Source organism: Mauremys mutica, chromosome 2, assembly GCF_020497125.1.
Source record: "Mauremys mutica isolate MM-2020 ecotype Southern chromosome 2, ASM2049712v1, whole genome shotgun sequence".
In the NCBI taxonomy this organism is placed as follows: Eukaryota; Metazoa; Chordata; order Testudines; family Geoemydidae; genus Mauremys; species Mauremys mutica.
Genome location: NC_059073.1, coordinates 71,128,227 through 71,143,751, shown reverse-complemented (window position 1 = coordinate 71,143,751; position 15,525 = coordinate 71,128,227). Strand labels below are relative to the sequence as shown.

Sequence of the window (15,525 nt, the reverse complement as noted above, 5' to 3'; positions counted from 1 at the left end):
TATGACAGCCCTGGGCTCTCCTTTCTGCATAGAGCTCTTCCCAACCTTCATTTGCCTTGAACCACCTTTTCATCTTGTCTGTCTGACTGTTCAGATGCTTACCCAGTAACGGGGAAGAGTCCCGTACCCCCATCTAAGATGAAGGCCCCATCATTTCCCTGCTCCCTTACTAGTCTCACTTTCACATTGGCCATTTTTCTTTCCCTTGGTCAGCTTTCCTGTGCTGTCCCCACCCATTCTTCCCAGTCCTCCCTACCCCATTGTGCTATTGGTCTGCCCTAATGGAATCACAATATACAGCTTCCCACATTGGTCCAGTTTGGAACTCTGTCTCCCACGTTAACCTTCCTTTTGAACAAAACTCTCAATTTAACATTGATTCTGGGATATGAATAGCACTATAGATAAAGTTAAACATCAGTAACAAAGACATGGCTTCGTTCTTCTGGGGCCTTACACAAAGATAGCAATAATAGCTATTGCATTCTTTCTCAATAACAGTTCCAACTGGTTCACAGTCAGTTCACTGCTTCAGTTGTTTAAAAAATGTATCAGTGATGGGCTTTTTAGTGGTTTGGTATCAGTGACTTCAACTCCAAAGGCACCTCCAGTGAGGAGAATGAGAGTCATGGGAGTATCATGTTTAGAGATGGAGCTCACACCTGCCTCAGAGCTTGATGCAGGAGATGATCCAGAGTTCAAGCCTGGTATCAGAGCTGTAGGATGAACCTGTTCTATTCCCTCTAATAATACTGCACCACAGATAACAGGCATTGCCCAGGACTTAAAACGTTCTCCAGAAAGTGCTAGGTCTGTCCCTGAGTAACAATGCAATTTACATACTTCACAACAAAATGTCAGAGCTCAGATATTTTGTTAAATATGTTTATAATACTCCCTCACCTTAGGAGTCTACATTTTAGAGGCTGGATTAAAGGTTTGCAACCTTGTTAGACCCAGCTCACTTTAAACCCTGCACTTCCACACATCAGATTGTGTGATCTTTGCCTGCTGCCATCCACTGGCTCTCAGTATCAGCACCATATCCCATATCTGTGTCAGTTTTGGCCTCCCACTTTCAAATGCCATAGCTCTCTGCTGCAGGTAAAACATATGATGCTAATGTGGGCACACTGCTAACTTCAGCCAGGTGTATAGATTTAGTGTCATACATAATGCCATTGCCACACATGTCAGAATGTCATAGAAGCCAAATATGACTTTAATTGTGCCTGGCTTGGCTCTGTAATACAAGAGAGGTGGAAGAGGATTCAGGAATCTTTCCCCCATCCTTGAGCCCCAGAGCTGTGTCCAAGCACAACTGTAGTCTTTGTGCCCAGGAAGCACCAGGGTATGCCAACCTAGTGTCACTGACAGTTCAAAGCTCTCAAGACGGAGAGTGAAAGGGACATGACCCTACTCCACCCAGATCCGCATAGCTGGCCCCATGTAGGGAGGATAGGGTGACCAGATGAAATGAAAATATCGGGACCAACAAAAAAAAGCCGAGTGCTGCCGGCGGAGCGAAATATCAGGACAAATTGTGTCCCGACCAAAGGTCAGTCGGGACACAGGACAACCACCCAAATATCGGGATGGTCCCGATTTTATCGGGACGTCTGGTCACCCTAAGGGAGGAAGCACAACCTGCATCCTGTGAAGAGATAGTGAAGTGGCAACCATCCCATTATACTCCTGGAGGGCATTATGTCTGCCTGATGAATAATGCTTCTAGGAGCGCTGGGGTAGTGGACCATTACACAGTCCTCTGTTGCGCTGGCTGCGCCTTTAAGATAAACCGTAGCCCTCATCATTTTTAGTGATTCTGACTAATAGGATTATGTTTATCTTAACTGGTTTGCCCTAACCAGCCTTTATGCTGAACACTATCAGTTTGGTATGACGGGGAAAGAAAACCAGGTATTTTTCTGTCAGACAGTTCTCTGTGATTTTTCTCCATATCAACAGCTGTCACAGCCATCAGAGAAGATAAGAGACTATAAAGTGCTTAACCCTGCTTTTTATGTTTAGGTTGCTGCCTTCTGCATTGCTCAGCAAACTTCTCCTGCAGCCCCAGACAAAGTGGCTCTTATTTCAATATTGCAATATTTTGTGAGGCATAATGGTTGTGTTTTACTGTTTAAATTCGCTACATTGTGGGTGTCAGCACAGCAGAAACAGCTAACCCTGACACCAAAGCACATGAAAATAAAATATTAAGATAAAAGGGTCCACTAAAGACTGATGAGTTGTAGAAATAATTAAAAGTGCCCTGCCAACAAAGTGCCTTGCAAAATGTACCTTCTGATGCAGAAGTGATAGGCAAATGCCTTTTTATTTACAATTTTTATATAGTTTTATTTTGAAAAAGAAACTTTGAATCCTCAGCCACAAAAAGAGGGTCTCTGGAGACCTAAAAAGTGGACCAGATTGTCCGATCCCCTTATTCATTCTGAAAATACCATACACCACTGCAGTCAATTAACTTACTTGTGCAATTAGGTACCGTGACAATCAGGGTCTTTCTTACTCTTTGGGGTTCAAACCCCCTGTTCTCCCCTTGGGTGTCTGTACCCTGATTGTGACAGATACTGCTTGACATGTGTTACCACTCTCACAGTCTCGTTCAGTATTGGGTAAGGCCTCATTTTCCAAGAGGCACAAACCCACGGCCACACATTAATTGTGTGCTCAATTTATAAGCACAGTTATCGGTACAAGATGAACTAATACAAGGCAATGTTATAACAGACTCTTCTTCTGTTTTTGCTGTTACAGATTAATCTCAAAGGTCTTGGGCAACTGTATAAAATCCGCATTGGTCATGACAACAGTGGCAATGACCCTAGCTGGTACCTAGAGGAGGTGAGACTTGAAAGAATAGCCCCTACCTCTGACAGGGAGATTTGTCTGGCTGTAGACTGCTGGCTAGCTGAAGATCAGGATGATGGAGACACCTGGACAGAAGTAGCAATTGGGATATCTGAAAAGGAGCTTTTGTCAAGTATGTGTTGCCTACATTATAACAAATTTTTATTAAACCTGAAGGGCCGTATCCTGGGTTGCTTTGTGAGCTGTTCATACCCATCCCCACAGTGCAAAGCTAAAAGCCAGTGTAACCAGCCACAAGACAATCCCTCCCAGCACAGAGCCAATGTGGTAGTTCTGACAAAACCCATTCTCTCCCAGAGGCCAAGAGATATGGTCAATTTATCCCTATCCTCCTGTGGTGCTTGGCTGCTGCAACTGCCCCCTAAAACACTGTCAACTGGTGTTACTTAAAGCAACCAAAAGGCACACATTGACCGAGGAGCGGGGAACTCAAATGTGAAGTTGCGGAACTATTAACTAAGGTTTGTAACCTGTCCTTTAAATCGGCTTCAGTACCCAATGACTGGAAGTTAGCTAATGTAACGCCAATATTTAAAAAGGGCTCTAGGGGTGATCCCGGCAATTACAGACCGGTAAGTCTAACGTCGGTACCGGGCAAATTAGTTGAAACAATAATAAAGAATAAAATTGTCAGACACATAGATAAACATAAACTCTTGAGCAATAGTCAACATGGTTTCTGTAAAGGGAAATCGTGTCTTACTAATCTATTAGAATTCTTTGAAGGGGTCAACAAACATGTGGACAAGGGAGATCCGGTGGACATAGTGTACTTGGATTTCCAGAAAGCCTTTGACAAGGTCCCTCACCAAAGGCTCATACGTAAATTAAGCTGTCATGGGATAAAAGGGAAGGTCCTTTCATGGATTGAGAACTGGTTAAAGGACAGGGAACAAAGGGTAGGAATTAATGGTAAATTCTCAGAATGGAGAGGTGTAACTAGTGGTGTTCCCCAAGGGTCAGTCCTTGGACCAATCCTATTCAATTTATTCATAAATGATCTGGAGAAAGGGGTAAACAGTGAGGTGGCCAAGTTTGCAGATGATACTAAACTTCTCAAGATAGTTAAGACCAAAGCAGATTGTGAAGAACTTCAAAAAGATCTCACATAACTAAGTGATTGGGCAACAAAATGGCAAATGAAATTTAATGTGGATAAATGTAAAGTAATGCACATTGGAAAAAATAACCCCAACTATACATACAACATGATGGGGGCTAACTTAGCTACAACGAGTCAGGAAAAAGATTTTGGCGTCATCGTGGATAGTTCTCTGAAGATGTCCACGCAGTGTGCAGAGGCGGTCAAAAAAGCAAATAGGATGTTAGGAATCATTAAAAAGGGGATAGAGAATAAGACTGAGAATATATTATTGCCCTTATATAAATCCATGGTACGCCCACATCTCGAATACTGTGTACAGATGTGGTCTCCTCACCTCAAAAAAGATATTCTAGCACTAGAAAAGGTTCAGAAAAGGGCAACTAAAATGATTAGGGGTTTAGAGAGGGTCCCATACGAGGAAAGATTAAAGAGGCTAGGACTCTTCAGCTTGGAAAAGAGAAGACTAAGGGGGGACATGATAGAGGTATATAAAATCATGAGTGATGTTGAGAAAGTGGATAAGGAAAAGTTATTTACTTATTCCCATGATACAAGAACTAGGGGTCACCAAATGAAATTAATAGGCAGCAGGTTTAAAACAAATAAAAGGAAGTTCTTCTTCACGCAGCGCACAGTCAACTTGTGGAACTCCTTACCTGAGGAGGTTGTGAAGGCTAGGACTATAACAATGTTTAAAAGGGGACTGGATAAATTCATGGTGGCTAAGTCCATAAATGGCTATTAGCCAGAATGGGTAAGAATGGTGTCCCTAGCCTCTGTTCGTCAGAGGATGGAGATGGATGGCAGGAGAGAGATCACTTGATCATTGCCTGTTAGATTCACTCCCTCTGGGGCACCTGGCATTGGCCACTGTCGGTAGACAGATACTGGGCTAGATGGACCTTTGGTCTGACCCGGTACGGCCTCTCTTATTTTCTTATGTTCTTATGAACACCAAGATAGCTTGAAATAAGGTCGATGTCACACATTTCTAAGTTGCACAAAATGCTTTGTAGCTGCAGCCCAGGATCTGGCAATTAGTAGTTGTTGCTCAAACCAGATTTGAGCTATTCTCTTTAAAATGACAATGTATAACTTTAGGATGGCTCTTTTGAAGGACATCAGAGGTTATCCACATTTCTGTTGACACCATGAATCTTTATAAGTGGAGCAGAAAAAACACATACAACAATTAAAAAGAACAAAGAAACAAATTTCTGGGCTTTTATAATGGCACAGGGAGCTGGAAAAATCATTTAATGTATCACTTCTTTATAGAATTCCTTTGATATTAACAGGATGATGGTGCATCTATGATCTGGTATCATAGGCCCCTGAACTAGACCTTATGTAGGTTATAGTTCAGGCAAATTGTATTTGAGATGAGATCGTAGGAATGCACAAGGGTCATCCCACACTTTGTCAGTGACAATCAACTAATTCCAAAAGATGTAAACAAACTGATACCTTTAGGAGGTATGTCATTTCCCCCAAAAGCAATCCGGATTGGAACTGAGAAAATTTTTTCATAGATTTTAAAGCCAGAAAGAACTATTTGATCATCTGTTTTGACCTACTACACAGCACAGACCATCAAAATATTGAGGACAGAGGTACACACTCATTTCCCCTCAACCCCCTGCTCTTTTCCCCATTCTCCAGAATAGTATGCAATTTAAGTAACACCCTCACTGATTAAGGTGTTACATAAATTAGGATTGAGCAGCTGGAACTGAATATTCTCATGAGCCGCAGTATCACTCTAGGGAACCCCTAGTGACAAAAATGCCACCCATTGTTGCAATAGGAAAGTGAATGCCTGACATTAGTGGAGTTGCGTCAGGTATGACTTTGTAAAAGCAGCAAAGACTCCTGTGGCACCTTATAGACTAACAGATGTATTGGAGTATTAATTTGACTCTCAGGACCCAATTCTCTACTGTAAAAGCAGCAAAGAGTCCTGTGGCACCTTATAGACTAACAGACATTTTGGAGCATGAGCTTTCGTGGGTGAATTTTCTGTTGTGAATCTGCTTTTACAGATCCAGACTAACACGGCTACCCCTCTGATACAATTCTCTACTGGGCAGTCATTTTCAACTGTGCCAAGGAAGTGTGAAATACTGCCATTCTGATATGTACACAGGGCCAGCTCCAGGCACCAGTGAAGGAAGCAGGTGCCTGGGGTGGCCAATAGAAAGGGGCGTCAGTCCGTCCATTGTTGGGGCGGCAATTCAGTGGCGGGTCCTTCACTCCCTCTCATCCTTTTTGGCAGCACTTTGGCGGCAGCTCAATCGTTTTTGTTTGTTTTTTTCTTTGCTGCTTGGGGTGGCAAAAAAGCTGGAGCCAGCCCTGTATGTACACTCACTCTGGCCAGTAGTAAATGGCTACACAAGGTGCAAGGTAGTGGAGAATCATGTCTACTGTGTATATTGTTGAGAATATGCTCAAAACAGGGCATTAGTTCAGCCCTGTTAGAAGTGGTGATACACTATTGAAGTTGTCGTCTTTGAAGGGACATCATCTTTGTTAAGATGTATGCAGCAAGTAAAAAATATTCATAATATGGGTTTTAGAAATTTCATAATTTTTTAAGTTTATAGCTACAAATTAACTACTGATTTTGTGTTCATTTAAATTGAATATCAATGTAAACTCAGCAGGGCTACCCAAGGATTTTCTATTTCTCCATAACGAGAAAATGAAACTCTAGCCATTTGCATTTCCCATTTACAAGGGTAATTGCCTACAAGTACTGGACAAACCACATATCAAGTCATTTACCCAACAAAACAAATAATGTGCTGCATATTACCTAACAACAACCTGATACAATTTTATAATTTGTCTCCAGTGCTTTCAAATCAGTCTGGTACCTTTCCCCAGCACTAAATTCGCTTAATTAAAAAATAATAATAATTTTCCAAGAACATTAACCAAAATGGAAAAGTATTTTTATAATCTCAACTCAGGAGGCATTGCATTTTTTTATTTCTGTTCTTTGCCACTGATCTTATTACTCATCTTTTCCCTCTAAACGGTGTCCTCTCCCTTCTTTCTCCATTAAAAACTCCATTATCCTCCCAACACAGACTTGAAACCTTAGAGTTGATTTTGATTCCTCTTTCCCTTGCCATCTTCTGCCTGCCCAATTCCTTCCCTCAAATCCAGGGGTAACTGCTACCAGTTACTGTCAGTTCTTCCTTACATCAGCTCTAAAATCTCTTCTTTCATCTCCTTCTGTTTCTGACTTTGACAACTTTTCCTCCTGCTTGTCTCCTTACATGAGGCCAGTCAGTTCAAAATGCTGGCACTAAAATAATCTTCCTGCTCAGAGTGATGCTTTCATCTCTGTTTAGCCTTCACTGGCTTCCCTTCATCTACCATGTCAAATTCAGACTTCTCACCCTTCAAGGTTCTGCATAACTCTGCCTTTGCCTCTACTCTTCAGGTTTTATTTTTTCCCTACTTCCCGACCTACCAGCCCTCATGTCTGAGTGCCTCTTTCATGTCACTCCATTACACTTGGAACTCCTTCCCTGCAGTTCAGGACAGTCTTGCTGACTTCCAGTGTTCATCATTTTACACCTACTGAATCAGCGTTTCTCTGACTTGACTTGGTTTGATCCCGTAGTGACTAGGGTGACCAGATAGCAAGTATGAAAAATCAGGAGGGGAGAGAGGGAGTAATAGTTGCTATATAAGACAAAAGTCCCTAATATCAGGCATCTGGTCATACTAAACAAACAAAGAAAATCCATTCAATAGTTATTAAAGTGACGGATGCTTAAAACTGACAAATGTGGCCTGAATTGTGTCAGGGGAAAAAAAAACCAAAGGAAAAAAAGGAAGAAGAAAATAAACTAGAAGACAAGAAAATTCTGTACGTGCTCACAATTTTACTTTAAATACTCATGACTGCAGAACTGATTTTTTTTCAAACATGGCTTAAGCGTTTGATCTGAAAGAGCTATACAGCACAAGAAATGTCAATGTTTTTATTTGTTTTCAAATGATCTAAGTGCAAGCTGTGTAATGTGAACATAAAGGGGAAAAATCTATTTTGTCCATGCTTGAATACATCAAAAATGGTTGAACTAATTTGGCTCAAACTTTAAAAAAATTCACTTTTGGACTGAGGGAAATCAGGGAAAAAATTGTTTTGAGAAATTTATGAGCAGCTACAGAGAGCAGCATTAGAAAAGTCTCCTAATAATATGTCCAGTCTATTAAAGCACCAGGTCAAAAATGGCTGACTTTATGTGGTCCTAGTGTTGTCAGTGGACCACATCCATCATAAGATGGTACAAAAGGTGACCAAAAGTATTAAAAGTCCAAATGTTATTACTTTTATCACTGTCAAATGTTTATCACCATCTTACCACTAGAGATGTTCCAAGTACCTATGGAAAAATTCAGTCTGAGGCAGGCATCCATTGACCTACAGTAAGTAAATTAATACCTGCACTTTTTCCTGATTGAAAGGTTTCCTTTGTGGTACAAAGACTAGCATTTTCCCTTACATAAGTTAAGATAAAATTATCATGGGTATCAATCAACATGTGTCATGGCACAAGGTGATCAATAGCTGAGATTGGTAAGAAATTGTCTTCCACGTTGCATACATATGTATACTATAGAGGTATGTCTGGGGTTTTTGCATTCACTTGATGCATCTGACTGTGGCTATTATCAGATATATCAAGATATCTGACTACATAGAGCACTTTTTGTTTGAGGCAGTATGGGAATTCCTATATTCTCTGGTGTCATTTTGTAACAAACCTCTTGAGAAATGCAATATATTTATTTTCTAGCATCTTTTGATACCATTGTATTACAGTGTTAGAAATATTGGTTCTTTACTGCTTTAACATCATTTCCAGAAGTCCCGCCAGCAGTGATGGTGCTGCCAAGAAAGAGATTGTAAACATAATGGTTACAGTGAGTATTGTGGCCACAGCTACAGTTAGTGGGCAACTTTCATATCAGTCTATAGCCCTGATCTTGAAAACATTTATGCATTAATCACTTTATGCCTATGAGTAGTGCATTGGGGCCTAAACCTGCAATACTTAAAATCCCAGCATAATTTTTGCATACAATATTTGCCTGGTATGTTTTCAGGTATGTTTTACAGTATCAGTTCAAATCAAGGAAATAAAATGACAGAGAAAATTATAAAGAAGTAGAAGAGGAGTCATGACTGAAATGGCTCCATGCCATAATGTTTGTATTTATCACTTGCCAAATAGTGGGGAAATTACAGCTTTTGGGGAACAATTGTTGAGAGTCCGCTGAAAATTTCATGTGAAATAGCAGCTAGGTGAACTAATAGCAGCTACCTGATCTGAAAATAATTTGGGCAATTTGTGGCATTATGATCACACAACTATAAATGTTGAAAAAACTTATCTCATATGCAGACTGAATGAACAAAATGTAAGTTATACTTCATCTTAAATTCATCTGCTATTGCTGGGAGTCTAAACTAGTGAGGGTGACGATTTTAAAACTCTGATAATAGAGTTACTCTGAACAGTGTTGAGTTTGGAATGATGATGTATAGTACGTGGAGAGAAAAGACAAACATTTACAGAGCTGTGACTTCTAGTTTTGTTTTCTTCCATTTTAATACTATCAGATATGCCTCTTCCACCTTCCTAAACATGTTAAGATGTCAACATCAATTTAGTCTTTCAAACAAAACTGGCTGCAATACTTTTAAATATATACAGTGGGCAAAACTGACAAATAATGTTGACCTCTAGGGTTTGAGTTTACAAGTCATCCATGCAGGTAACTCCCTTTGAAGTAAAGAAGAGTTCCACATGCAGAGTGCTTGCAGGATGGGGACTATAATGACTCTCACTGATTACCTGAGATCAAACAGTATTGCCAATCCCACATATCAAAAACCACAAGATAGGCCCCCAAAATCATTAGATTTTTAAAAATAATACAGTTTGGATTCTCTGGTTTTTTTCATAGACATGTAGGACTGGAAGAGACCTTGGTAGCTCATCTAGTCCAGTCCCCTGCACTCATGGCAGGACTAAGTATTATCTAGACCGTCCCTGACAGGTGTTTTTGAGACACTATGATGCACTTTGATCACCTTTCAAGCTTTTTTTGGCCACGATTACAGGAGCTAGAGACTTTTTTAAAAATGATAACTCAGTTTCTCATGTAATCACTGGACCCTAGCAGCTGGGACTTTAAGAAAAACACCAGTTAACACAAGGTGCATGATAAAATTTCAATAGTTAGCAAAATACTGAATTGTTATGGCCTGAAAGGTACATACCTAAGCACTGTCTCTCCCCACGCACTCCTGTAATAGTTTTTAATGTTAAGTAACCATTCAGTTCTTTTTTGAACATGTCTATTGTAGCTCCTTTTACATCTGTCTTTGATGGAGGCTTTCAGAAGTTCACCGTCCTCTGCATGAAAGCATTTTACCTCCCTTGTTTCAACTTTTCAGTCCATGACCTCAAGTCCTGGGGTTCTCCATTTGATTTTAGAGCTTATTTAAAGAATACTTATATAGCTACTTGAAGATTTCAATCGTATATTTTCCAAAAGGTCAGTTTAGTAGCAAGTGCTATCCTCGTTTTTCCAACCATTCTGTATTAATTAATCCTCCTAAATCATGTTGCCCTTTTCTAGACCCTTTTCTATCTCTTTGATGCCCTCATATTAGATACAGCAGTCTAAACTCAGTTTAACAAATCCCTCTCATAATGTTCAAGTAATGTCTACTGGCTTGCATTCAATGGTTCTACTTAGAGTATATTTTCCAATATTTCTTCTGCTTTTTTTTTTGAGCGAAGCCCTGAAACTCTACTCTGTTACAGCAGTTTTTTGCTGGCATAACTACACTGAAATCAGTGGAATTACACTGGAATGAAACTGATTGGGGAATCGGGCCCATCAGGCTCTAATTATGATAGTTTTATGACTGACATATTATGGCAATATGAACAACATAGCAATTTTAAATATGTTATATTGTCGGCCCTTTGCTGACTAGTAGCAGCAGATTTGGATCTTTGGAGCATGTCAGGAAGAGAAGCTAATGATGCAAAGATTTAGGATATCTCCTAGTGTAAGTTATTTATTTACAGCAGTGGTGTGCAAACTTTTCCAGTCACCGCCCACCCCGCCTTACCAATGTGGCTGCGCCCCCCTCCATTATTGCACAGCCAAGGCTTTCTCAGCAGCAGAGCGTGGGCTGAAGGTGGAGCTGGGGGTGGAACTGGGGATGGGGGAGGAGCTGGGGCTAGAGGTGGAGCTGGTCTGGGGCAGAGAGAGAGTGAGGGTAGAGTTGGGTTGGGGGTGGAGCAGAACTGGGGCTTGGGGGTGGAGCGGGGTTGGGAGTGGATTGGGACTGGCGGCAGATCTGACCTGGAGGTGGAGCAGGACTGGGGGCTGAACGGGATTGGGGGGGGAGCGAGGATGGGAGCAGAGCTGGTCTGGGGGCAGAGCGTGACTGGAAGCATGTTGCTTCCTCCCTGCCACCCATAGCAGCTGGCCCGGGCCCCACCACATGCCCCTACCCCAAACATTCCTCTGTGCTCCCCTAGGGAGCCTGGGCCAGTTTGGGGACCACTGTTTTATAGTATGCAAACAAGCCCTGTTTACCTTGAACAGACATAGCCAAATCAACAGCAAAACTACACACAGGCAACTTCACTTATGGAAATTGCAGATAAGGTGCCATTGTGTCCAGGCTGTAAATAAAAGCAGCTTCCTTTTCTGGCCCTGGGTTTCCAGCTTTCAATAAACCACTGCAGTATCATGTCTCTCCCCTGGATCCATATCTGCTATACCCCTCATCACAAAGTCACACGATCCTCATTGTTCTCAAAATTAGCTCAGGTGGGCTTGAGCATTAACATCCCCTTTTATCCAGCTGCTCCATAACACAAAGGAACTTGAGTAGGTCTGATTATAGCCAGTGTCCATTGGAGCTGGTGTCTGTGCAAGTCTCCATCTGGGCAAAAGGACGCTTACGATTCACAATCCACTCAATGACCACGTGGATGGAATTGCTGTAGTCATCCCTTGTCAGATTCTTTGAATGAGATTGTCTCTGCTTGACAGTTTTTATGGAGATCATTCAATCAGGTACCCCATAACATGTATATCAGTTAATCAAAACATGCATTCCATTACTAACTTTACTATAAGTATATTATTTACTGAGCATTGTTAGTGTGTACAAAACCTAGAGTAAGATGTGATCTCTACCCCAAGAGTTTAGAGCTTCCATTCTAAATTAGACAGAGTAGATAGTCTGTATATAATCAAAGCCAAAACTCTCTAGATGGTGAGATGAAGGTCTATTACAAAGAAGTGAAGATATTTTGTTTTGGCTTTACATTTTCTCAATATACACATCTTTCTTACTCTAAGTGGAATATTCAGATAGGTATCCATTGAAAAGTTACAGTCAACTCTTATTATATTCTCCCTGGTTATCCCATGGTTTTACAGTTTTATTGAATACATTTAATATATGGGCCATTGATCTGCTCATATTCCTGTGTTATACTGCAATTCTTTCTAATTCTCTTCCTGAACATCCTGCATTTGCTCATTCAGTTTGATGTCACCCCCAAAGTAACTTGTTTGTACTTTGTTCCTGTGAGTCATTTGTTATTGAAGGGCTTACTTTTCAAATAGGCTGCTAAAACTGTGTGCCACTTATTTGCCTTTGCAGTTTTGATCACTTGCAGGTGCAAATAATATAGACGTTTGCCTAAATTGCTGGCACAATTATGTAGTTAGAAGTCCGCATCCTTTTGTTAGCACCTGCAAGTGGTTTGCAATTTCAACATTTTGGGTGTGAATGGTAAGGGTTCAAAATTGCAAGTTCAGTCTTTGGGCCGGATTCCACCACTCTAGCTAACTACATGTAGTACCTTCCTCCACAAATAGTCCAGGAGATCTGCTTACTTGATATAAGTAAGAGTGGCAGAATCTAACCCATAGATGCTCTTTTGGAAATTTGACCCAAAAAGTATTGTGTACGATACTGATCACTGTAGCTCTTTACAAGTTGCTTTTCCCCTCTGTATAGTGGTCTACCATTATGTTCTGCCCTCCATCATCTGAACAGTTCCCTATTATTTCAAGAGGAGTGTCTTCTATTTTATTATTGCTAATCTGTACACACTAATATTAATATACGATGAGGTATCATGTTAAAATCATTTTGAAAGAGAACTGAAAATTTCTCAATTATGTATTTGTCAGGATGAGGTCTTATATTTCATTTGCTAAGTATGCTTCGTCTTAGTAAATATGACAGGAGAGCTCCAAGGAAAGCCGTGATGTTGCAGGAAGTAGTGATTGCGATTCAGGAGGTGGCACTCATCCCTCTGAGCCAGCACTGAACCAATGCCTATGTTGGAATTATTAATAATATTTGAAATTATTAATATGGGAAACCGCAAACACTAATTTATTTATAAATTCCTTTATTAAATCCAAAGGCCAAATGGTACTTGTACAATTGCTCTAAACATGCCTTAAAAAGCCTAAATAATAAGCAATTTAGTACATCCAAACAGTAACAAAACATTGATAAACATTTACTCATATGGGCTAAACCCCGGGGTGCTCAGACACATGTTGATTGGCTCCAATGTGGTCAGGGAGTTATTGGCAATGAACTTTTTAAGAGTCTACTTCTCTATACTCCTCAGCAAACAAATGATGTCACAGCCAAGTACTGATTTCATCTAAAAACTAACCTGAGTCAGTTTACTCTTATTACTAGTTTTAATCCAGATAAGATTAACAGCCTCTTTTCTTCCCAAGGCCTTTCCTCCCCTCCTACTTCCTGCCCAACAGTTTTTCCATTGCACCTGGATTCACATAGGCTTTAACACTGGTATGTGAGGTTGGAAGGTCCATGTTGGCCCATTTTAAGACAGATTTTCTTTGTCTTATTTAAAACCATCTGCAGTCACCTCTATCAGTCAGATGTCTCCTATTTAGAAATCTTCCCTTATTTCATTAGTTATTCTTTGAACCAGTCATCCTCCCTGCTTCATTTCTTCTGGCTTTATGACTTTTATTATTTTCAAGGCCTTCCTTCTACTTGCTAGTCAGGGTCTTTCTTTACCACACACATATTTCCTTAGCCAAACTTAAGCTAACTCAAATTCTATAATTTCACATTTATCCTACACCCTATTTGGTGGTCAAGTGTTGGACTTGGAGATGCTGTTGTTTGGCTTAGATTCCAGTTCAATGTAATTAAAAATCCTATGGCACTTTTTGCAAGAGTTACAGGTGCTATTCTAAGTGTCATGGCCATATTCTAATACCTAAATTCCCTCTGCAGCTGCAAATACACATGTTGCTATTCTTAACTTCCTGTCCTAAATGCATCTGAAGTGTTCTGTACTGTTAAGGAACCACTGCATTCCACCCTGGAAAGGGCTACACTTCCATGGTGGATAAAGTGATTTGTGTGTATGTGTTTTGGGATCCTTTTTCATGAAAAATTCTAGAAGTAAGACTAGTAGTTTAATAATAGTACTATCTTTAATTAATGCTTATAGTATATTGTTTAATACCAAGGTCAAAATGGTTTGATATATGTTCCTGGCTTCCCCTCTGTCCTTTTCTTAAAGATTGTGCTTAAATGTGTATTCCCATGCTCCTCCAGTACTTTTCTTCTTTCCAGAGAGCTATTAAAAATCTCTATTACTGGAACAGTGATCTCTTCTATTGTCTACTAGATAGCAGCACTAGTGACCAGCTGTGATTAGAATAGAAAAACTGAATGGATAGATTCCACTAAGATGTAATTAGGACCAAAAAAATTATATTAAAAACCTTTAATAACTGAAAAGTGTAGCAGAATATAGTAGCATGTAATTTCTGGAAATAATTATTGTGAAACAGAAGTTTTAGTACTATTTGGACAATTATGGTAATATTACTGCACTTCAAAATATCTAAATAAAATAACTCTAAAGCACCTACTGTAAATAGAGTTTACCACCTTTAACTGGTCATGGTCAATCTGGTTTCCTAGTACAGACAATGTGCATATGCATATATGTGTGAGTTCTCATAAGGTGGCATTATCATGATATTTGGTCAAGTCCCAAAATTATTGACGTGCACATGTCACATATATTTCTTTCTCTCCTTCTCCTGTCTGGTCAGCTGGGACTACACATGTGTTTTTTGTTTGTTTTGCTTGTGTGATGTTATTGTGGGAAGGCTGAGTCAAAGAAGTGGGTTTTGCACTTGCCGTGAAAGTGCTGAGTTCATGATCATCCTGATCTTTTCTTGGGGTGAAATTCTGTGTTTTTCATGCACTAATTTCACTCTTGTTGATGACAGTCCTGTGTTTCCAGTGGAACATAGATCTTTGTCTGAGGTCATGATCATGCAGAGTGAAACAATCCCGAGGTAACTTAAGCCAATCCCAAAAAAGGCTTTGAAAAATAGGACTGAAACTTTGTATTTGGCCTAGTACTCAGCAGGGAGACAGTGAAGAA

The 15,525-nt window shown here is 40.2% G+C and overlaps 1 protein-coding gene across 1 annotated transcript in view; it reads left to right on the top strand.

Annotated features, from left to right (window-relative positions):
- Positions 1 to 15,525, top strand: part of RP1 (RP1 axonemal microtubule associated) — a 200,837-nt gene that overhangs the window by 159,386 nt on the left and 25,926 nt on the right. The window contains exon 27 of the mRNA XM_045004065.1: positions 2,779 to 3,004. Within this exon, the coding sequence (XP_044860000.1) occupies positions 2,779 to 3,004 (226 nt within the window). The remainder of the gene's footprint in view (positions 1 to 2,778; positions 3,005 to 15,525) is intronic.